This window comes from Lissotriton helveticus, chromosome 1_1, assembly GCF_964261635.1.
Source record: "Lissotriton helveticus chromosome 1_1, aLisHel1.1, whole genome shotgun sequence".
NCBI lineage: Eukaryota > Metazoa > Chordata > Amphibia > Caudata > Salamandridae > Lissotriton > Lissotriton helveticus.
This window is the reverse complement of record NC_136057.1, coordinates 464,595,612-464,619,222: the sequence shown is the minus strand read 5'-3', so window position 1 is coordinate 464,619,222 and position 23,611 is coordinate 464,595,612. Positions and strand designations below refer to the sequence as shown.

Sequence of the window (23,611 nt, the reverse complement as noted above, 5' to 3'; positions counted from 1 at the left end):
AGCTATCCTGCCTGCTTGGAGGAGGTGACAACACCTCCGGCCAGAGAAGTCATTGTTTCTGCTCTCAGAGAGCGTGGGCCCGCACCTGCAGGGGGTCAGAAACATGTCTGTGGTGGAAGGCTGGTCTACACCAGTCAGCAAGTACTCTAGGGGTTGGTAGGTTTTCAGGGGGCACCTCTAAGGTACCCCCTGGGCGCATGTTTTAATAAATCCATCGCTGGAATCAGTGTGGGCTTATTAATACAAGATGTTTGATATCAAATATCTTTAGATTCAGTGAAGCCATCATGTAGCTGCGGAACTCGTAGCCACCAGTGCCCAGTAGATATACTCAAGATGGCTTTCCTGTTCACTGGCAATGTCCAAAAATTGACTTGGACATGACTGGGGCAAATCTGCTCATGCCGATATGTCCTCGCATGTAATATAATGAACCCTGCCTTAGGGCTGTGAGGCCTGTTGTAGGGGTGACATACATATATTGCAGGCAGTGTCTGTAGGCATGGTTCACAGGAGATGTGCTATGTCATGCCTTCACTTTTGCCTGCACCAGATCATGCAGCCTGCATTGGCAGTTTGCATTATTGTGGTTAGGAGTCCTTTAAGGTGGCACAATACATGCTGCAGCCCTTAGGGACCCTCTTTAGACCATAGCCCTATGTACCTGGGGTACCATTTATAGGGACTTCCAGAGGTGCTAAATGCGTTGCCAATTGGGGAAACAATTGTACAGTTTTAGGGAAAGAGGTCTGGAACTGGGGCCTAGATATCAGGAACTCAGTGCACTTCTGTGAAAATGGCATCGCTGACCAGGCAAAAAGTAGGGGTGACCATGTCAAAAAGAGACACTTTCCTACAAAAGATAGAAAGATAGAGACACCAACAAACAGAACACAACAAGGAAGAAAATCTTTCTGAAGACATCCATTAAAAGGAGGCCCTATAGTGGAATCCAAGACCTCTTCATAGGTAAGATAAATTTAAAATGGAGTGGACTGAGGTGCCCTGGAAAAAACGTTGCAAGTGGAAGAAGGTGCCTCTCCAATGTAATTCAATGGCAAGTTGGAAGTGCCTTTGCTGCTGAAATCTCTTTTTGTGGCTTAATATTAATTTATTTTCCATTTCCCTATAGACAATTGTTCTCCAGAGCACATTCCACAACAATAACATACCTTGCAAAAACATTAAAATGCAAAGTGGTATTGTTAGACCTATCAGCCCTAGGGTGGTCTTACCCCGTTTTTTTCACCATCTTTTTGTTGGACCTAGGTCTCTGGGCACATTACCACTGCCAAACAGTGCTGAGGTGCAGGTGCTCTCTCCCAACAACATGGCTGCCACAAGCCCCTGCTACTGCGGAGTGGCCTTTGTAGACACGCACTAGTAGTCAGGAGCAGGCTGGGACATTAGGATACAGTAACACTGCCATCCCGCCTTTTTAGTCCATTGCCTAGAATGTAGAGGCTCCTGAAACCTTCCAGAATAGGGGAGGGGTTACGCTTTGCCGCCTTTAGAGATTGGTCACCTGACCTAGGGGTATAAGAGTAAAGGAGGGAAACCTGCCTTTCAGTTAGGGCATCACTGGACCTGGGAGAACCTCTGCGGGAGTTTAGGAGGTTGGGCCTAGGGGAGGAACCTACACCACTGGGACTGACTGGGCCAAGGCACTGCTTTTCTAAGTTGGGTGAGGGACTCTGCCAGCCTGCTGACCTGGCACAGCGTTGGGGAACCCAGGGAACCACCTCCAGTGTGTCAAGGAGAACCATCCTGCCTCTGAAGCCACCAACTCAACCCCCTTCTTCCCCCCCAAGAAACTACAGAAGAACCTACCATCCATCCCCCCAAGCTAGGTGCTGTGCCCATCTAGCGCTGCACTGAAGTACTGGACTGCCTACTGAGAGCAACGCTGGGGGATCAACCAGGTAACCAGCACTTTCCACCTGTACTGTGCCTAAGCTGTAATTGTTCCCAAGAGCCACTTTGCCCTGGACTGCCAAGAACTGGTTGCTGCCGGAACTGTCTGCCCCCCTAAGCGCTATCCTGCCCTTGAGAACGCTGTTGCCCATCACAAACTCCAAGCGCTGGGGCCTGCCAGAGACTGCCTTGGTGTCGGAGTGCTGTGCCCCTCAAAGCGCTGTGACTTCGAAGCGCTCTGCCCCTCAAAGCGCTGTGTCTTCAAAGCGCTACTTGTGGAACTCACCGCCGCAGCCCGGGACTGGTTTACTCCGCTGTTGGGCGCTGCTGCAGGGTGCACCTGGGGTCCGTGAATCACCGCCGCGGCACGGGCGCCTTCTGTCGCGTCCTGCCTCCATCGCCTGAGATCACTGTTGCGGCCCCCGAAGCCTGGGGAGGGCCGCTGCAGTATTGAGCAAGGCTGGGCTAGGCCTGTGAGGCCAGGGAGGGCGTCATCGCGTGGTTGGGGCGCCGGCCGCGTCATCAGCCGCGCCCCCTGCCAGACGCGCCCTCATTGGTTCTTGGTGCCGCGCCCTCCTCCAGCTATGCCCTGATTGGTCCCCGCGGCCGGACCCTCCCAAGGAGAACTGCTGGAGGGGGGTGGGGGAGGGCGTGGAGGGGCCAGAGTGATAATTTCCTGATGTAGGAAATGTTATTGAAACCATGCACATGCTATGCATGCTTCCGTTGTGACATTTATGCTCCTGTTGAGTGTTTCAAAGAACCCCCATGCACAAGAAATGTTTTCCATTGAAACCGGTCCCCATGAAATGTTGTTTATAATGAACCTGCATATGAGGAATGGTTAATGCCTAGCTTGCCCATACATAGTATTGAAGTATTTATGGAGCTATTTGCCTGATGCTTGAGAAATGTTCAATACCCGAAGTAAAACCTAGTATCTGACAATGAGTTACTTTCCTGCCTTGAAGAAGTCTAGATAAAAGAGTCTTGTTTTAACCCCTTCGATGCTGATGACGGAGCGGTTCCGTCATCAGCATCGGTTGGGCTGTGCTGATGACGGAACCGCTCCGTCATCATCACAGCCCTCGGGGGGAGCCCTGGCGCTCCCCCCCTGGGGCACCAATCTGTTTGCCAGTAGTGGGGGTGGCAGCGGAAGACTTTCCGCGGAACCCCCCCCGCCCCACCCCCGCACTTCCTGGTGACGTCAGGGCACTGTTGCACGCGCCGACGTCATCAGGAAGTGCTAGACGCGCTGGAAGCCATTTGCTTCCAGCGCGTCGAGCAGGTAGGTGTGTTTCCTGCTCTCCGGTCGGGCGGGGGGCCGTTTCTCGGTGCCTTGAGGCATCAGGGGGGGGAAACACTGTTTCCCCTCCCCTGATGTCCCAATGCAGGGCATTCCTGGTTCAGGATTGCGCACAGCGTCGTGATCCTGCACCAGGAATGCCCCCACTAGACACCAGGGATGTTTTTATTTAGAAAAGGAAGCGACCCCTTGGGCAAGGGTCGCTTCCAGGGGCCTCTTAATTTGAATTAGACTTTTCTGCCTGGGGGCAGATCGCCCGATTTTGCGCGTGATCTGGACCCAGGGGGGGCAGAAAAGCCCACTGGACACCAGGGATTATGTTTTGTAACGAAAGGAAGCGACCCCTTGGGTAAGGGTAGCTTCCTGGGGCATATAATTTTTGTTTAGACTTTTCTGCCCCCCTTGGGGGCAGATTGCCCGTTATTTAGGGGAATCTGGACCCAGGGGGGGCAGAAAAGCCCACTAGACACCAGGGAATGTGTTTATATTAGTAAAGAAAGCGACCCCTTGGGCAAGAGTCGCTTCCTGGGGCATAAAAATTCAGTATAGACTTTTCTGCCCCCCCTGGGGGTACATCGCTCGTGTTAGCGCGTGATCTGGACCCAGGGGGGGCAGAAAAGCCACTGGACAACAGGGATTATTTTTTTTGTTCATAGGAAGCGACCCCTTAGGGTAGATAGGAAGCGACCCCTTAGGGTATGGGTCGCTTCCTGGGGCATATTATTTTAGTTTAGACTTTTCTTCCTCTCCTGGGGGCAGATTGCCCGTTTTTTAGGGGAATCTGGACCCGGGGGAGGGGGGCAGAAAAGCCCACTAGACACCAGGGATTGTGTTTATATTAGCAAAGGAAGCGACCCCTTGGGCAAGGGTCGCTTCCAGGGGCATAAAAAATTAGTATAGACTTTTCTGCCCCCCCTGGGGGCAGATTGGCTGTTTTTTTAAACGTTTCTGGACCCAGGGGGGATAGAAAAGCCCACTAGACTCCTGGGATTGTTTTTTTTATAGGGAGCCACCCCTTGGCCAAGGGTTGCTTCCTTGGGCCCATTTGTTTTCAAAAGTATGTTCTGTTGTGTCTTTATTTGGCCTCTCTGCCCTCCGTAGGGTTGCTTCCAGGGGGCCCACGTTTATAATGACTTATATTCTGCCCCCCATGGGGACAGACACCCCATTTGTGACATACCCTGTGACATAGCCTGTTGTAATGTGTGTTGTTTTGTTTCTTCTAATGTGTACTGTTTTATTTTCTCTTTAGATTGTTGCAGTGTGCGGTTCCGTTACTGGTGGTTCTGTTGTTCTGCTGTTTCTGTAGTTGCATGTGTTTGGTAAGAGACCTTTTTTTGTTCAATTGTAATGTAATTGTTTATTTTGCAAAGTGTGTAGTAATACGAGTATGTTTGGTTTCTGTTTTTTGTGATTGTAAAACATGTTTTGCATTTGTTTTTGATGTGTACTTCTGTAGATGTAAGTTTTTTTTTTCTTCTTTCTAGTGGGATATCGTTGCCTATTTGCTGTGTCTTTGCAGAGTAGGTGCTGGTGAGTGTAGTTGTGTCTTGTAAGTGAATTGTATATTTTTTCTAAATATAGATATTTGTGATAAAGGCTTACATTTTTTATCTTACTTTGCACAGTGTTGGGGTTGTTGAGTTGTTTGTGCAGACTCCTTTATTTGTAAGGATAATGGCTAGCCGCCGGATTACTGCTCAGCAAGTTGTTGGAATGCTTTTTGATTCTTCCTCTGATCATGGTCCAGAGATTGACTCTGATTCTGAGCCAGAGGTGGGAGGTGAAGATTCAGGTAGTGAGTTTTCTCTACTCATGGCTTCATCTGATGATGAAGACACTCTGAGTGCTGATGAAGCTACTTTTGGTGTGGATGATGTGCCTGTGGTTGCGGAGGACATTGCTGTGCCAATAGTGCGGCAAGAGACATCTGGGCTGCAGCCTGGGGCTGCTAGACTTCCAGTTGGTGTAGTGAGACAAGAGGCAGCTGGGCGGCAGCCTGCGGCTGCAAGACTTGACGTTGAAAGTTCTGACCTCTGTGTTGCACCAGGCATGGTGCAGCCGGCATTGCCTGAATTTACTGGTGTTCCAGGGTGTAGGGTGAACACTGAAAACTTTTTGCCTATTGATTTTTTCAAGTTGTTTATGGATGATGTGTTTTTGGCAGAGATTGTAGAGCAGACTAATTTGTATGCTGAAAATTTTTGAGGGTGAACAGTGCCAGCCTTAAGCCCCATGCTAGAGCTACCCGGTGGACTCCCACAAATTTGGAGGAGATGAAAAAGTTTTTGGGTTTAACTTTTTGGATGGGCTTGCTTAGGAAACCATCAATGTCTTCATAATGGTCTACTAGTCCCTTGATGGCAACAGCTATATTTCCGGCAGTCATGAGTCGTGATAGGTATTTGCTTCTGCTTCGGATGATGCATTTTGTTGACAATAGTTCTGCTTTGGCACGAGATCACCCTGATTGTGACCGTCTTTTCAAGATTCGGCCTGTCATTGATCATTTTGTTGATCAATTTCCTGAGATCTTTTATCCTGGGAAAGAAATTGCAGTGGATGAGTCTTTGCTGTTGTTCAAGGGCCGCTTGGTTTTTCGGCAATACATTCCTAGTAAGAGGGCACGCTATGGAATTAAGCTTTATATGCTGTGTCACATTGAGACTGGATATGTCTCTAATTTCAGGGTGTACACTGGTAAGGAATCCAGGATTAACCCCCCTGGTTGTCCGTCGACTTTTGGAGTGACTGAGAAAATTGTGTGGGAACTTGGTAGTGCATTTTTTAACAAAGGCCATCATTTGTATGTCGATAACTTCTACACTGGTGCGCGGTTGTTCAGGGAATTAGCCAAAGTGGACACTGTTGCTTGTGGCACAATCCGTTCAAACCATAAAGGTTTCCCAAAAGAACTTGTTTGTCGAAAGCTTGCTCGGGGACAGTGCAGTGCATTGCGTTGTGAGGAGCTTCTAGAGATGTCTACATGTTGACTACAATACATGATGAAAGCACTGAACCGGTGACTATTTGGGGTCAGGTTGCAGAAGCGCGCAAACCTGTGTGCATAATGCACTACAATAAGTACATGGGTGGTGTTGACAGAGTAGATCAGAGGTTGGAACCGTATGCTGCTCTTCGTAAGGCTTACATTTGGTACAAGAAGTTGGCTATCCATCTTTTCCACTTGGCAACCTTTAATGCTTTTGTTGTGTTCCAGAAATCTTGTCCCCAGTCAAAGATGACTTTTGTAAAGTTTCAGGAGTCTGTAATAGGCAGCCTTGTTTTAGTGGAACAGGCAAGTGTTCCTAGAGTTGGAGTGGTGGAGGATGTTGCCAGATTGAAAGATCGCCACTTTCCTGATTAAATTCCTCCTACAACCTCAAAAGACTTTCCCAGTCGGAGATGTAGAGTCTGTTGGCGAAGAGGTTTGCGGAAGGAGGTTCGTATGTACTGCCCCGACTGCCCTTCAAACCCCGGGCTGTGTGTACCTGCTTGTTTTAGATTGTACCACATGCAAAAGAATTTTTGGGAGCATCCATGAGTGGTAAAGTGAACTGGTTGGTCTTTATTCTTTAAAACTTATTGTTCAGTTTCAAAGTTTGCATTTGTGTAGTCTTTTCAGATTTAGGTGTTGAGTTAGTAGATTTGTATCAATTTGCAATTTGTTTTTGTTTTTCTTTTATTAAAAAAAAAACTAAAGTATGATGTTGGTTTGTGTGTAGTGTCCATTGTCTGACGGTGTGCATGGTTTGGCGCTTGGCTGCCGATGTCTGTGGACTGGTGCTTGTCTGGCGGTGTCTGTGGACTGGTGCTTGGCTGGCGGTGTACGTGGTCTGGTGTTTGGTTGGCGGTGTGCGTGCTCTTGCGCTTGCCTGGTGTTGTGTTTGGATTTGTCCTTGGCTGGTGGTGTGCGTGGAGTGGCGCTTGGCTGGTGGTATGCGTGGAGTGGTACTTGGCTGTCTGTGCATGGAGTGGTGCTTGGCTGGCGGTGTGTGTGGAGTGGTGCTTGGCTGGATGGTGTGCGTGGAGTGGTACTTGGCTGTCTGTGCACGGAGTGGTGCTTGGCTGGCGGTGTGTGTGGAGTGGCGCTTGGCTGGATGGTGTGCGTGGAGTGGTACTTGGCTGTCTGTGCACGGAGTGGTGCTTGGCTGGTGTTGTGTTTGTGGAGTGGCGCTTGACTGGTGGTGTGTGTGGAGTGGCGCTTGGCTGGTGGTGTGTGTGGAGTGGTACTTGGCTGTCGGTGTGCGCTGAATGGTGTTTGGCTGGCGGTGTGCATGGTCTGGTGCTTGGATGGTGGTGTACGTGGAGTGGCGCTTGGCTGGCGGTGTGTGTGGAGTGGTACTTGGCTGTCGGTGTGCGCTGAATGGTGTTTGGCTGGCGGTGTGCATGGTCTGGTGCTTGGATGGTGGTGTACGTGGAGTGGAACTTGGCTGGCGGTGTGTGTGGAGTGGCGCTTGGCTTGCGGTGTGCGTGGAGTGGTGCTTGGCTGGTGGTGTATGTGGAGTGGTACTTGGCTGTCGGTGTGCGCTGAGTGGTGTTTGGCTGGCGGTGTGCATGGTCTGGTGCTTGGATGGTGGTGTGTGTGGAGTTGCGCTTGGCTGGTGGTGTGTGTGGAGTGGCGCTTGGCTGGTGGTGTGCGTGGAGTGGTACTTGGCTGTCTGTGCACGGAGTGGTGCTTGGCTGGCGGTGTGCGTGGAGTGGTGCTTGGCTGGTGGTGTGTGTGGAGTGGTACTTGGCTGTCGGTGTGCGCTGAATGGTGTTTGGCTGGCGGTGTGCATGGTCTGGTGCTTGGATGGTGGTGTACGTGGAGTGGCGCTTGGCTGGCGGTGTGTGTGGAGTGGCGCTTGGCTTGCGGTGTGCGTGGAGTGGTGCTTGGATGGTGGTGTATGTGGAGTGGTACTTGGCTGTCGGTGTGCGCTGAGTGGTGTTTGGCTGGCTGTGTGCATGGTCTGGTGCTTGGATGGTGTTGTGTGTGGAGTTGCGCTTGGCTGGTGGTGTGTGTGGAGTGGCGCTTGGCTGGTGGTGTGCGTGGAGTGGTACTTGGCTGTCTGTGCACGGAGTGGTGCTTGGCTGGCGGTGTGTGTGGAGTGGCGCTTGGCTGGTGGTGTGCGTGGAGTGGTACTTGGCTGTCGGTGCACGCTGAGTGGTGCTTGGCTGGCGGTGTGTGTGGAGTGGCGCTTGGCTTGCGGTGTGCGTGGAGTGGTGCTTGGCTGGTGGTATGTGTGGAGTGGTACTTGGCTGTCGGTGCGCGCTGAGTGGTGTTTGGCTGGCGGTGTGCATGGTCTGGTGCTTGGATGGTTGTGTGGGTGGACTGGCGCTCAGCTGGTGGTGTGTGAGTAGTTACTTTCTGTTGGTCAGTACACACACCGCTAGTTGAGTGACACTCCACGCAGTCCATCATTTTGTGTAGTTGCAGTGTCAGAAATGTAGGCGTGTGAAAGTGATGGGCCCTTGAATGGCGCTGTCTGCTGGTGTGAGTGTTGTAATGTGATGGGTCCGCGGCTGGCGGTGTGAATGTTTTGTATGTGTCACACGTACGAAAGGTGTATGAATGGCCTTTAAAGAGGTTGGTGCCTTGACGTGGCTTTACAGCCCAATTCAGAAATACATAGGTGTCTTTCATACAGATTTTTCCATGTACACAATTTCCAAGAATAAGGGCTCTATACCAGTAAATAAAATAATACCATTGCAAGTTGCTGCTCAGTTTTTGGATCTGGGTTCGTCGGGTTCTTGGTGAAACTACAAGTCCTATATATCCCCACAACCAGGATGGTCTAACGGATGTAACGGTATATTGCTTTCCAGGAGCTGTCAAAATTACAAGCAGTTATAGGTGAAAACGTTGAGACAAAAGGCTGTTTTTTTCAACTAATTTTCAATTATTCCAATATATAACTGTTAGTTTCTATGAAGAAACCTTCATGGATTTAGACAAATTACCCCTTTCTGAATTCAGAATTTTGTCTACTTTTCGAAAATGTATAGCTTTCCAGGATCCATTATTGCTTTTAAACTCATTTCTACTATTAACTGGAAGGAGGTTGAAAGCTCAAAAAATAGCAAAAATAGGCTATGTCCCAGAAAAATGCCAAAACTGTGTGAAAAATGTTAGTTCTCTGACAAAAGACTGTCATTCCCTAAAAGCTGAGAAAATGGAGATTTCAGCCCCACAAACCCTTTTTTGATAACATTTGCAGGGAAAAACCCAGAGGCTTTCATTTGCAGCCCGTTTTTCCCATTTTTTTGAAAAAAACAAAAATGTCACTGTATTTTGGTTCATTTCTGGGACCCCTCCAAGGGAATCCACAAACCCTGGGCACCTTTAGAATCCACATGATGTTGGAAGAAAAGGACACAAATTTGGCGTGGATACCTTATGTGGTCAAAAAGTTACAGGGGCCTAAGGGCGCACTACCCCAAATCGCCAAAAAAAGGCTTAGCGCAGGAGGGGAAAAGGCCTAGCAGCGAAGAGGTTAAAAAACTATCTGGTGTGGTGTCATTTTATTGCGTGTGCCTCCCTGTCTCAGTGTGAGTGTGTGCTGCACTTCTGCTTTACACATTGCCTGTGGTTGCCTACCTGCCTCACGCCAAGCTACCGCAGTGGAATTGGTGACCCCAGTTCTAACAGGTGTTAGTACCACATTTCATTCATTCATTCATTTTACATACTGTGGAACACAAGGAACAAAACCACTAAATGCACAATGGAGAAGACTGCTATTCTTTAGTAAGAATCTGAAAAATTGGAGGGTGCACAGAAACTAACAGAGTTCAAAATGTTTGTGCAGTGATATAAACAAATAGTTAGTTTACAGACGTTCTTTGCTACAAGACCAACAATAATTATGCAACAGGGTTTTCTTTATGATTAAACAAAGAATGCCAGTGTACTGTGATGTTGGCCTTAAGATGTTTCTACATTAATAAAATAAGCTATACATTCTGAAATCTCTCAATTTGTGGTCTTTCGAGACCAACCTCTGTAACCATCTGTTTGCCAAGCGGATTGGCGTGGGATGAAAAAGGTTAGTCCGTCTGCGGCCCTTCTGCACCGATGATATGCAGTAGTGGAGGAATATGACTGAAGCCTTGACAAAAACTCCCTGGAGGCAGTAATTTAATATGGACTATCCTGCCACTATCCCATATGCTGCCCTCTCAATGACCTGCCTAATGATATTTGAGATGAACCATGCTCTGCACAGTGTTTATGTTAAAGATTTCCATGAAGGTAAAAGTGAATACTTCTTGCTTTGACAGAAGTATTGGAACAGGCAGTAGGTCCAGCATTAATGCACTAACATGTAAACAGCATTCACATGCCTGAAGTTGCATTTGGTGGCTCATTAAAACAATACTTATTGACTTTGGCCAACAGTAGATAAAGACAATTGCAAAGTCAATAGGAAAGACATGGAGAGGAAGAAATAGTTGGAAGTTACAATGGAAAAATCCAATAAGAGGAAAAACCAATGGGAAATAAACTTAAATGAAAAGTAAATACCAAAGAAATAGAGGGGGAAGAATAGTGGGCAAGGAAAACAGGGTAAAGATGCTTGAGTCCTGACAAAATGAATAAAAAAGCCTGCTGCAGTGAAAAAAACAAATAGACTTGCTTCCAGTTCATAATGCATGCGTGAGGTTCAATAATTTTGTGTGTCATTATTCACTATACATTTGAGAAGGAACATATGGGGGGATATTTTCTGCATGTATTGCAATGAAAGCGGTCAAGAGTCGTCATGATACACCAAACAGCTACCACCATGAAGTGAGAGGGAAATACTCCTCTGGGCAGAGCTACACACCACTGTATATATATTTTAAAGAACTGAAATGGGTCTCCAGACAGCTGTGATGTCAAGCCAGACCAAACAATGGAGCCAGGCCATTTGGTATAAGAGAACTGAAAATCCAATCATTTTATTACTGATGTAAGTAATATTGTCTATATACTGGGAGTGAAGACAAATCTCTTTGAAATGTATGTTGATATTGCATGTAGAGTAACAAATAAGGAAGTGTGTGAGAAAACTTTAAGTGTGATTAAAGAGGTGGTTACTAAGGGTACTGCTATCTTGCTACTTCTTCTGTGCTCTGGTAAATGCATCAACTGGAATTATCATTTTAAACCTGTTCCAACATGCAATTAGCCATAACAATTGTAAGGCTTATCCCGTGATCACACAATCAGCTATCTATTATTGTACTGCGTTCAGTATGGAGAATGGGAAACATGTACTTAGGGAGCATGTAACTTTAGAGTCAAGGTGAGAAAGCAGAAGAGGGGTAAGGGGTTTGACAATTAATTCATACATTTATTTTTTCTAAACTCTGTTTCAAACAAATTGGCAACATGGGCAAATGAGACAGTAAATCTCTTCAGGCCTACCCAATTGGTCACAAGCATTCCATTGGTGTAACAAAACTCGGGGGGAGGAGGGCCCTGCGAAATACATGAGGGAGTCCCCGGCCGAATTGAAATCGCCAACATTTAATGAAATGCCTCTATATTGTCTCACTCAAAGTTTTAATAAGAAACTGGGAAACACTTTTCACATAATCTACACTATTTGTAACATTATTGTCAAGAGCAGATTATTCAACTGAGACAGCTATCAGAACAATGCCAAGGAGCGGTCCGATTGTCACAGGAACTGCCTATCGCTGAAGAACAAAGAACAACTACATGGGTTATGAATTAGAATTGACATTGGTGTAAAATAACTTGAAAATTTGAAAGAAAAACCCAAACCTGCAATTTCACAGACTTTACTGACAATATACACAAGGAATACACAAGATATAACTCAGTATCCTGCCAGCTCCAAGAGAAACAAGCATTAGAAATGCAATCGGGCTCGGATTTATTTGAGTTTGAGCTAATGGCATTGTAAATGGCAATGTATTGTTGCTATGTGTTATGGAGTGTGTTCATGTGGTGTGTACTGCCAGTGATTTCATTGTGAGTGTGAGAATATTGCACCGTTACTGCCTGTGTTGTCCTTCTTGTGAGTGTGAGAAGCTTGCACCTCTGCTGCCTGTGGTCTCCTTGTGAGTGTAAGAAGCTTGAACTGCTGCTGCCTGTGATGTCCTTCTTGTGAGTGTAAGAAGCTTGCACTGCTGCTGCCTGTGATGTCGTTGTTGTGAGTGGGAGAAGCTTGCACCTCTGCTGCCTGTGGTCTCCTTGTGAGTGTAAGAAGCTTGCACTGCTGCTGCCTGTGGTCTCCTTGTGAGTGTAACAAGCTTGCACTGCTGCTGCCTGTGATGTCGTTCTTGTGAGTGTGAGAAGCTTACACAGCTGCTGCCTGTGAGTATGAGAAGATTGCATTGTGCATCTCTGTGCTGTGCCTGTTCTTTATAAGGGACTCTTGCTCTGTTGCTGCTACTGCCTTGGCACAGTACCTGCTGTGAGTGTGTGAGGGAATTTTGCACCGCTGCTGCTTGTGATGTCCTTCTTGTGAGTGGGAGAAGCTTGCACCTCAGCTGCCTGTGGTATCCTTGTGAGTGTAACAAGCTTGCACAGCTGCTGCCTGTGATGTCCTTCGTGTTAGTGTGCACTGTCATCGGTAGCATGTAGAAATGCACTATTACGCTAGCCTGTAGATATGCTCTGTCAATGCTAGCCTGTAAATATGCACTGTCATCGCTAGCCTGTAGATATGCATTGGCTTCAGTAGCTTGTAGTTATGCACTGTCATCGCTAGCCTGTAGATATCCTCTGTCATCGGTAGCTTGTAGATATGCACTGTCATCGCTAGCCTGTAGATATGCATTGGCTTCAAAAGCCTGTAGATATGCACTGTCATCGCTAGCCTGTAGATAGTACTGGCATCGGTAGCCTGTAGATATGCATTGTCATTGCTAGTCTGTAGATATGCACTGTCATTGCTAGCGTGTAGATATGCACGGTCATCTCTAGCCTGTAGATATGCCTGTTATCGTTAGCCTGTAGATATGCAGGCACTACTGCTGCCTGATCTATTCTGCAGTGCACTGCCTTGCACCACTGCTGCTTGTGATGTCTTTCTTGGGAGTGTGAGAAGCTTGCACATCTGCTGCCTGTGGTTTCTTTGTGAATGTGAGAAGCTTGCACTGCTGCTTCCAGTGGTCTTCTTGTGGCGCTGCAGTCGCGTGTGGCAAGTTGTCAGTGCAGCCTGATAGCTTCACTTCGCCGGGTGTGCAGACTGCACGAATATTGGCTGTTTTGCCAGAACACACTGAAGTGCCTCCTTTAATGTCCCGCGCTCCTCGTATAGCTCAGTGGCAGCGTGCGCCTGCTGCACTCGCGTGTGGCAAGTTGTAAGTGCAGCCTGATATCTTCACTTCACCCAATTTGAATAAAAGAGGGGACTGTCTCAGCATTTTATCCTTTTTATGTGGATAAAAGAAAAATAATTTTTTTATTGCGAAAATATCTGTTAAACTGTAACATATTGAAAGGAGGAGAAAACAGCAACACTGAACTAATGCAATGGGGCTGCACTACTGCACACTGTAATGTCGTTCTTGTGAGTGTAAGAAGCTTGCACAGCTGCTGCCTAAGATGTCAACTGCCTGTAGTCTCCTAGTGGATGTGCGAATTTTGCACTACTGCTGCGCCACAGCACCGTGTGAGGAGCAGGCAGGAGACAGACACAGTGTCACGAGAGCTACAGCACCGTGTGAGGAGCCAGTAGGAGGCAGACACAGAGTCACAGCACCGTGTGAGGAGCCAGTAGGAGACAGACAGTGTCACGAGAGCTACAGCACCGTGTGAGGAGCAGGCAGGAGACAGACACCGTGTCACGATAGCCACAGCACCGTGTGAGGAGCCGGCAGGAAACAGACACAGTGTCAGGAGAGCCACAGCACTGTGTGAGGAGCAGGCAGGACCCAGACACAGAGTCACGAGAGCCACAGCACCGTGTGAGGAGGAGCCGACAGGAGACAGACACAGTGTCACAAGAGCCGGCACTCACACACCAGCTGCAGTTTCAGGCGTCCGATCATACTCCATACAGTCCACCACTATTATATTTATATATGTACAAAATTCTCTTTTCTAGATATTTCAACTTCACTATCGTCCACAAACAATGCACTACACAGTCACAACTGATATATATGAGTACATGAATTTACAAGTGCTAATTTACCTGTTAAGAATTGCAAAAGTTAATTTGTACTCATAAACTCAGTCACTTCCACAATTGTGTAAAATTTAGAGCCCATTTTATGTAATTCACTGGATGACTAAGTGAGGTAAACATGCCACTGAGATATGGAGTGATAGACCTGTCACAATTTAAAATAACGATATGGTCGACTCCGAATTTCATCCTGCCAAGGTTGGCGACATGAAATTGGGTAGCATGTATTAATTATAGTGCTTGGAAATTCCAGGGCTGGTATTAAGTGCTATACAAAACACATTTTTACTTTCGCAGTTATCTCATCTTAATATCCTGAAAATCTGGCACAACGTATTCCCTATAAATTCCACTTTTGTCAAATGCAAGTGGATTGGCCAATATTGACATAATGTTTGATTGCAGAACAGACTGATGCCATCTATCAGAGCGGTGTCTTTTGCACCTAAAAATGAAACTGACAATGCACGACCCCGACCGACCTTTCAGAGACAGACGATTTCCTCCTCGAAAAGACGGGCCATTCGGAGAATGATGTCACAATAGAGCTGAACCCCCAGCTGACATCATCAAACAGCGCAACGTTCTAGAACGTCTATTGATGGTGATTGTTCATGACGTCACACTGGTAAAAGAAAATTATTTTCTCTACACTGGAGGGTCATTTAAATTGGAAAATCAATCCTGAATGAATGATGACAATGACATATCCACGTTTACTTTTTATAGCTCCCACTATAACAATTTATCTTCAGTTAGTGCACGCTACAAACTAAATTAATCTATCAATCACATTGTTTTTTTTCCTTCTGAATACTGGTAGGGTGAAAGAAAGCCTCTGTTGTCTCCATATGGGACACATGGACTCATCCCAGATGTGCGCAGCTGGTGCACCACCCACTCAGCTATCCTCTACCGAGCCCATTGCTTCTGCCTTGTTAACACTGATGGCGCATTGTCACCCCAGTTCGTTTGATGTGAAACGGCCATCTTGAGAACACAGTCAGCGCAAGCCGCTGCTGTTGTCGACTCGGGGGGAGGGGGGGGGGTTCAGCCCAGCTCTGAGGGGTCTCTATGGTAACCTCCCATCCATCAGTAGCAGTCCCCATGCTTTGTGCGGTGGTTAATAGGCACAACATGCTGCTTTAGAAAGGCGCCCCATTATTTCAATGGACTGTGATGGAGAGACCCCCGTTTGTACACACAAAATCGCATTCGCGCCTAGTAGCGGCTTGTATGGGTGTCCGCCCAGTAATGGATGACCCTTTAAAGAGCAGGCCCAGAAAGAGGCGCTTCTCAGGACAGCCAGCGCTTTCAGAGGCTTCGGTGCGGTGGCACCACGTACCACCCCTTTGTCCCCAGAGGCGGCCGTATCAATCTTCGAGGCGCTAATCGTCTTTGCATTTCTGTGGTGAGACACATCCTTCTTGGGCCGTGAAAATCAAAGAGACAGCGTTTGCGGGAAGGCGGCCTTCTCCCCGCATCCCAGCGCCGTGCCAGGCCTCGTTGTGTTGCCCGGGTGGTTCACCGCCCTGTGCGTGTGAACGTTTGCCCTGCCGTCGCCTTGCGTCACGAGCAAATCACTTAATCTCACCGTGCCTAACAAAACAAGGAAGCTGCGCGCTGAGCGCTGCAGAATTGTGAACGCGCCCGGCCATCTGTATTCACTAACGGAGGCACCCTGACAGCTCCTAATTATAATTTATGTACTTCTTTGCGCGAGCACGCACGAAATATGCCCAAAATGGCGGAACAAAACTACATTTACCCTATCACTTCAAGCCTATTAAAACGAAAACACAAGGAAGCCGAATCACTGACCAGATGACAGAAAACGGTAAGGAATGTGTGGAATTTCTCTCTCCAAGGCCCTAGGAGATACTTCTTTTTTTTCTCCTTTAACATTAGTTCTCGAAACTCCTCCCAGTTTCACTGGGGAGGAGTCCGAGCCCTAATAAACTGTAATGAATTATCTACATGCCACATACTTGCGTTTTTCTGGGATTGTACAGAAAAAGTACAAATGCTTTTGAAGTGCATAACAAAACAATCACCAGTCCAGCAATATACAAACATCAATTGTGTTTTGTAAAACAATCCTCTTTTCTTCTACCATCAAGGTCAAAATACTTGCAAAGTGCACAATAAAAACAACTCCAGCAGAATGCAAAAATTAAGCAAGGTTAGTCAAGCAATTCCCCCTTTGGTTTATGCCTGAAGCCACAAATATTTCAAAGTGACTTGTCAGACAAAAATAGGTGAAACATTTACAAACATCAAACCAGTTTAATCTAACTATGGCCCTTTGGTTAGTGCATGAAGGTGCAAATATTTCGATGTGACTTTTCAAACAAAAACAGGTGCAACAGTTTGCATAAATGGAACCAGTTTAATCGAACTATGGCCCTTTGGTTTGTGCATGAAGGTGCATATATTTAAAAGTTATTGTTAAAACAATAACAAGTACAGCAGGCAGCAGCATACACAAACAAATCCAGTTCGGTCAACCTATGCCCCTTTGGTTTGTACATGAAGGTGCAAATATTCCAAAGTGACTGCTAACACAATAACAAGTTCGGCAGCATCAAAATCAACTCCTTATGCAAAACTTCCCTTTTTGAAGACACAAATATTTAAAAGTAGCTGATGAAAAAATAACAAATTCTGCAGCATCAAAATCAAACTAGTTTAGGCAAACAATTCCTTTTTTGTATGCACAAATATTTCAAAATGACTAATGAAACAACAACAAGTTCAGCAGCATACAAATCAAACCAGTTGTAATGAAAGCTTTATTTTTTAGTTTTGTTTGCCCACATAAAAGTGGTGAACTAAGCCCCTTTGCTGCAGGGCTAATTCCCCTGCGGTGCGGGGGGAGGGGGCCGCGCGCGGCACCGCCGTGCTCGTGACGAACTCAGCTCGTCACGCAGCATGGTGGCGCTGTGCTCACGGCGAGCTGAGCTCGTCATGACCAGCCCGTTTCTTAGATCGCTCAGCACAGCAGGGGAATTAGCCCCGCGTGGGAGCGCCACGGCGGTCATGACGAGCTCAGCTCATCATGAGCGCAGCGCCACTGTGCCTCATGACGAGCTGAGCTCGTCATGAGCACCGAAGGTGTTAAGAGAATCCAAGATGCAAGGGACACCCAATCAGCATAGGAAAGTCAGATTAATATAGACATGTTTAAAAAATGTAAGGGGCGCTCCAACAATACCGTCACCTTAACATTAGAAAATATATCTTAGTGAGCATTTCATTCAGGGACGCCTCAAATACTATGAATTGTCAAAGAGTAAAAATATCACACTGCAGATCAGTGGCTTGACATGGAGAAAAATAACACAAAAAGATGAAGTATGGAATGTTGAACATTGTCAAATATTCAACCCAAGTCACAGATCTGGGTTTAATCCATCGTTATTTTGCTCCCCGTGCCATTCCAGTTTGGACCAGGCCATATGAAAATCAGCCATGACCCTGTTCTCCATGGGAACAGTCCAGCCTGAACTGCCAGGCCCTTCCTGGACCCATAAACAAGCATCCTGGGACTGGGTTCGGGGTAACACCCCTCATCAGTCAGGCTAACTTGAATCCAGTGGCAAAGTGAGTAAGGGACCCACAGTTGGGAATTCCCTGCCAATTTAGGGCGAACAAAGCAAACACAAGGATATGATGGACGGAGCGCTGAAACTTTTCAGACACTCACCCCCAGTCATAGATCTGGGTTGAATCCATCATCGTTCTTTAGCTCACTTCACCACTCCAGTTCAGATCCAGCCATATGCAAATCAGTCTTGACTCTGTTCCTCATGGGAACAGTCCAGCCTGAACTGCTAAACCAGGTCTTCCCTGGACCGGGGAAAAACATCCTGGGACACTGTAGGAAGGTGGATACCTGACTATGGTTACCCCAGATTTTTTGCCTTGTGTTTAGCTGGTTTTCGACTTAGTTGGCCTGGGATCCTGCTAATCAGGGCCGCAGGCTATCTGCTCTCTCTTTAAATGGACTCCATGTACTATAGGTACATAACCAATTTGGTACTGGACACCTTGTCAGCCCCTATCCAGTGCACACTAGGTGCCAAGGGCGTAGGTGCATCCAAGGCCTACCAGGGGCTGCAGCATATCTTTTGCCACCCCTGGCTGGTACTTAAATTGACACAACTGGCTGTTCCCACAGCTGGGGCAAGGTGGTGTACTCACCCCTTGCTTAGATGTAGTATACCTATGTCTAAACCTATATCTGGACACATCTATACCTATCAGTCACTCCTATGGCAGGCCTTTACGGTCCTGGAGGCAGAGTGCTTGGTTTTATGTGAGATGGTGCTCTAGCATGAGCTGAGCCTGACTGCAGTGTTGGGACCAATTTCTTAATGCTGTTCCAGTGATACTGCCATACCATATACTCTTAAGTGCATTATAATCCTCACGGTTATTGCAACTCTGGTTTGGCTTTATCAAAACATGTCGTGTTTGGTGTCATACACATTGGAATACTATCCCCTTGCCAGTCCTGGTAATGGGGCTAGCATCCCACCCTTCTAAAGGGAGAAGACATGTTACTTTACTGAAAACGCGGTTAATCCTAACCAGAGCCCCAGCATCACAAAATGGATGCTGCTGCCACAGACACATGTCTGGCCTCCTGCTGCTGACCGAAACTTGGCAGAGGACGCCTGGACAAAGGGTTTCCTGTCACAGGGAGGTGTCACACCACCCCAGACAGGAGATAGTGGATTGTAGCAGGGAGGGATGAAAGAAACTAGACACTGCCCGGGGCGCACAAGGTGTCCCTGGGCAGATTCCAGTCAAACCGGTTCTGGGGCCATCCTGCCCCAGTCCTGGCGCAAAACTGGACAAAGGGAAAGGGGTGTAACCACCTCCTTCCCAGGTCCCACCGATAGGAGGGACCTAGCAGGTAGTCCAGCCCCCAGATTTGGAATATAGGTGGGAGCAGTGCCAATGCACATCAGATTATCCCGACTGAAACTTATGAAATGAAACTCTGGACCCTTCGACATCCCACTCCTCGTGGAAGACTGAAGAATCTCCCTTGTGGTCAAGGAGTGACCACCCTGTGCAAACAGGCACCATCCAGCACCTCGACGTTTGCTTTGTTGCAGTTCCCGCCGGAACTCGAGCAACAGAGATCAACAAGACCCAGCGTGCCTGCCTTCTAACACCCCGATCCACAGTCCCTGCAGAGCGGAGACCCGTGGAGGCGACCTGAAGCGTGGGGCCGGCCATCTTGGAAAAACTATGAAGCGCTGACCGTGCAGCATCCGAGGCTCCCTCGAAGCTGTGCATTGGAGTCTGAGAACCTCCAACCCCGAGCAGCTTGTGCATTGAAGCTCACCCCTCCACACTTGACGAGTGCTGCGTGGGGCCCTTTTGCATTTTCCTGCTCGACGCGTTGGTCCGGTCGCTTGCCCGTTGGCTAGTGGCCTCAGTACCCAGGAACCCTTGAATTTGCTCAGCTAGTCTGGTTGCTCCAGACTGGCCTTCGCTCCCCTGAAAAGGAGCACCCGCTCAGACCTTGCTGGTCCGAGTATTAAGCCATCTTCGAATCCTGCGTGGGTTGCATTTGCCAAGGCCTGTTGACTCCGATCTTGAAGCCGACACCGCCGACAGCGAGAACCTTTGTGAGACAGCTCGTGATTCACTCCAGGACATCCTCGGTGCCCCAGAGACCACGTGGCAGTGGAGAGAAACTACACAACATCGACCTGATTGCGCCCGACATTGCCTGGTTCCTTCCTGGTTCCTTCCTGGTCACTGGCTAGTGACCCAGACTCTGTCCCCTCTGCTTTCAGGTACTCTACAACTTCGATCCACCCTTGGATCGCACCGGACACTTCTCTTCTGGAAGCCTGCAGCATCTTCATCTCCAGGCACCCTAGATCTTCGTGACGAAACCCGACACATCTTTGCACCTGTGCACCCGCTTCCTGTGGGTAAGGTAACTCTTGAACGCCGGTGCTCCTGTAGTGGTTTACACCTCTAGTGTCTAAGTCTAAAGTTTTGTCCTTCTAGTCCAGTCGGAAGACTCTTAAAACTGTAACTCGATAACTTTTACGCACCATTGACTTTGCATTGGTGCATGCCTGTGCTTTCTGCACTGCACCCGAATCCCGCGGGCTACTCCCGTCCTAACTGCTGTTAGTCCAGTGTAGTACCAGCGATTCACAAGGCCCTAGGCCTTACCCCTGATCGATTAGTGATTGTTATACCACTTTTTTGATATATGGTTTGAGTGGCCAGCGGCCTCATCCATAACTGTGCAACTTGTGTGTGTTTATACTGTGCTTTTATTTAAACGCTTGTGCTTCATTGCTCATAAAGAGTAGTGGGGATTATTCTAAGAATAAATACATATATTTTGATAATATATAACTTGTGTGGTGTCCTTTCATTTGATATTACAGGATTGCATATGGTAAAACAGCTGGCTTCACATGTCCTCTTGAGTTAAGCCTTTAGGCTGCTTAGTCCCTGCTACCTCTAGGATAGCTGGTCAATAAGGTTGACTTACAACCACCACCATAAAGGATTGTTTGGACTGATACAGGGTGCCCACAGAACTGTGGACATCATACATCAGGCTAACTTCTCACAGACACGTTTCGGTCCAGGAAGGACATGGCCTGGCAGTTCGGGCTCGACTGTTCCAATAGGGAACAAGGTCTAGGCTGATTTGCATATGGCTGGGCCCAGAATGGAGTAGCAAGCAAGATAACGATGGATTAAACCCAGATCTGTGACTGAGGTAAAAGTTTGACAATGTTCAACCATCCATCCATCAGCTTTTTGTGTTGCATTTTCACCCTAAGTGGGAAGAGTATGCCTAAACATGGGTCCCATGCTTGCCCTGCCACCAGTTTCATGGACGTCAATTCACCAAAATGCCTGGGGTACCAGAAATGACATCATATGCCCTTTAACCTTCTCTTTCACTCCAACGCCCATATATATATATATATATATATATATATATATATATATATATATATATATATATATATATATACATACATCCTCACATACAAACGCTCACTCTCACAAAAGCACATTCTCACCAGCAAGCATGCACAGAACATACATTTCAATCATTTATTTACTCACCTCAGCTACAAGGGAGTGTCACATTCCAGTTAATTGTACTCTATTTCTTTTTATACACTAATGGACAGAAAACAAGAAGCGTGGAGACCCAAACGTCTTACATAATTAGGAGCTGCCCTTGTGTTCCTGGCACAGAGTTTGCTACCTCTGGTGGCAGGGGTCACAAAGGCAGTGCCAGAGTTCGCAATTGGCAAGCCAGGGTTCACAAAGTCCATGGCCGACCCAGATCCGCCTCAATAACACTTACAGGTTCCATGACCCGACTGAATTCCCCTCATTTCGAGCACTGGCTGAGTTCCACTCGATGCATAAACACAGCTGCGTGATGATGCAATGAGAGAATTGCACATCATTCAAATGTACATCAAAACAGTTCACACGTGTGTTACACCCACAACACCCTCACAACCAAACCCAACAATGATATGAAGCTGAACCACTGTAGGCCTCAGGCCTCCGACCTTCCCTCACTAAAAGAACATGAGCAACATTTACAAGATAAAAGCACCACGCCACTCTGGTAATCAAGAACGACACAAAAACGTTCCCACGTGCGACACACTACAACCCAAACCCTTCCAACCAAGCACAATATACGACGTAGCATGCTTTAGTCTGCCAATGTGCTTCGGCACTTCTTTGGGGTATGAGGAATTTTGCAAATGAAAAAAGCAACACAACTGGGATTTTCTCGAGGCAACCCACGTATGCCGTAAATATTCATGTAGATGTACCATGCATTACTGTTTTACCCAACAAACAGCTAAATACTCCACATTCGGAGTGTGCCAAGCAGCACGTTATACTTTTTTTTTATAAATACTGGAGAAGACGGTGTTATCTGTTTATCAAATTATACACGGGGAAATATAACATCAAATATGAAACACATTTAGTAGTCTTGCAAAGTGAAATACAGAGGAGACTCGCATGCACTGTGTATGAAAGGGGTGCTATCCATTCTCTGGCAGGCATTACCGGGCAAAACTACTCGGTGTAAATATGCACCAAGCGGGGCCAGAGGACCCTGTTGGTGCAAATCTGAGATGGCAGCTGCTCAGTTGTCAAGTGAGAAACATACTTGAGTGAAAAACGTACACGGGTCTCCAATATATTGCTTTACCTTAAGTTTCGTGTGAACCAGCCGTTTGACGCTCAAGAGTTTACCATGCCGAGAGGGTGAGGGGAACTAAATTCTGGTAACTAGGATAGAGAGGAAGACACACATAAACTTGGACAGTACCAAACGAGTGAAATGCTAACTCTACGAGGGGGTGTAAAAACCACAGGGGTGGCGGATGCACTATATGCAGCGACGCTGTCATGCCCTATGTAAATACGACCACGACCCCGACCCAACACCACGGCATTACCTGATTTTGGATATGTTACTATCCAGATATCGTTTTCCCGGGCGGTAAAATCGGCGATGTCCTCCATCTTCCCCCTGCAGAAGGGGGGCAGCCTCACCCCGTTGTACTCAAAATATTTGCTTTCGAACTCTCCTGGGGTGCTGGGGGTCTCTGCCTCACTCTCCGCCATCCTCCTGCCGCCGTGTGTTCCAGGCTTTGCAATTAAATAGCAGACGCACAGGACCAGGACTCCCAGGCCGAGTATGGGAAAGGCTTCTAGCGTAACGACCCGTAAGACGGCGAGTATTGCCTCCAGGCTGTAGTGCTGGGTGGCACGAGAAGAGTCGCCGGCAACGCTGCTTCTTCCACCCGCTACGTTGTTATCGGCGATACAGGAGCCCTCCTCGGCCAGCGAATGGGCTCAGGGGATGGTGATGTAATGCGAAGGATGGAGCGGCAGAGACTAGCAGGGCGCAGCATCAGCATCAGCATCAGCAGCGCTTCCTCCAATACCTACCCCGGAGCCACACACCTCACAGCCGGCTGCAGCACGCATGCGCCGTAACCTGCGTGGACTCGGCTTTGCGACGCCATACTGATCTGCTGGGAACCCGAGCACGCTGGTGGGAGCTCTCTCGCATACGCATGTTCAAATTCCTACCTCCGCCTGGATGTTGCACGGTAGATGAGAGGTCTTCTGTTTTACAGTACTGTCCTTTCTGATAAAATGATGTCATGGAGGCTTTGAGGCGCTTTATAAAAACTCAAAATACATT

At 47.6% G+C, this 23,611-nt stretch overlaps 1 protein-coding gene across 1 annotated transcript in view; it reads right to left on the bottom strand.

The window, feature by feature from the left end:
- SULT4A1 (sulfotransferase family 4A member 1) overlaps positions 1–23,283 on the bottom strand; it is a 231,047-nt gene extending 207,764 nt beyond the window's left edge. The window contains exon 1 of the mRNA XM_078673864.1: positions 22,857–23,283. Coding sequence (XP_078529990.1) covers positions 22,857–23,025 — 169 coding nt within the window. The 5' untranslated portion in view covers positions 23,026–23,283. The remainder of the gene's footprint in view (positions 1–22,856) is intronic.
- Positions 23,284–23,611: the final 328 nt, after the last annotated feature.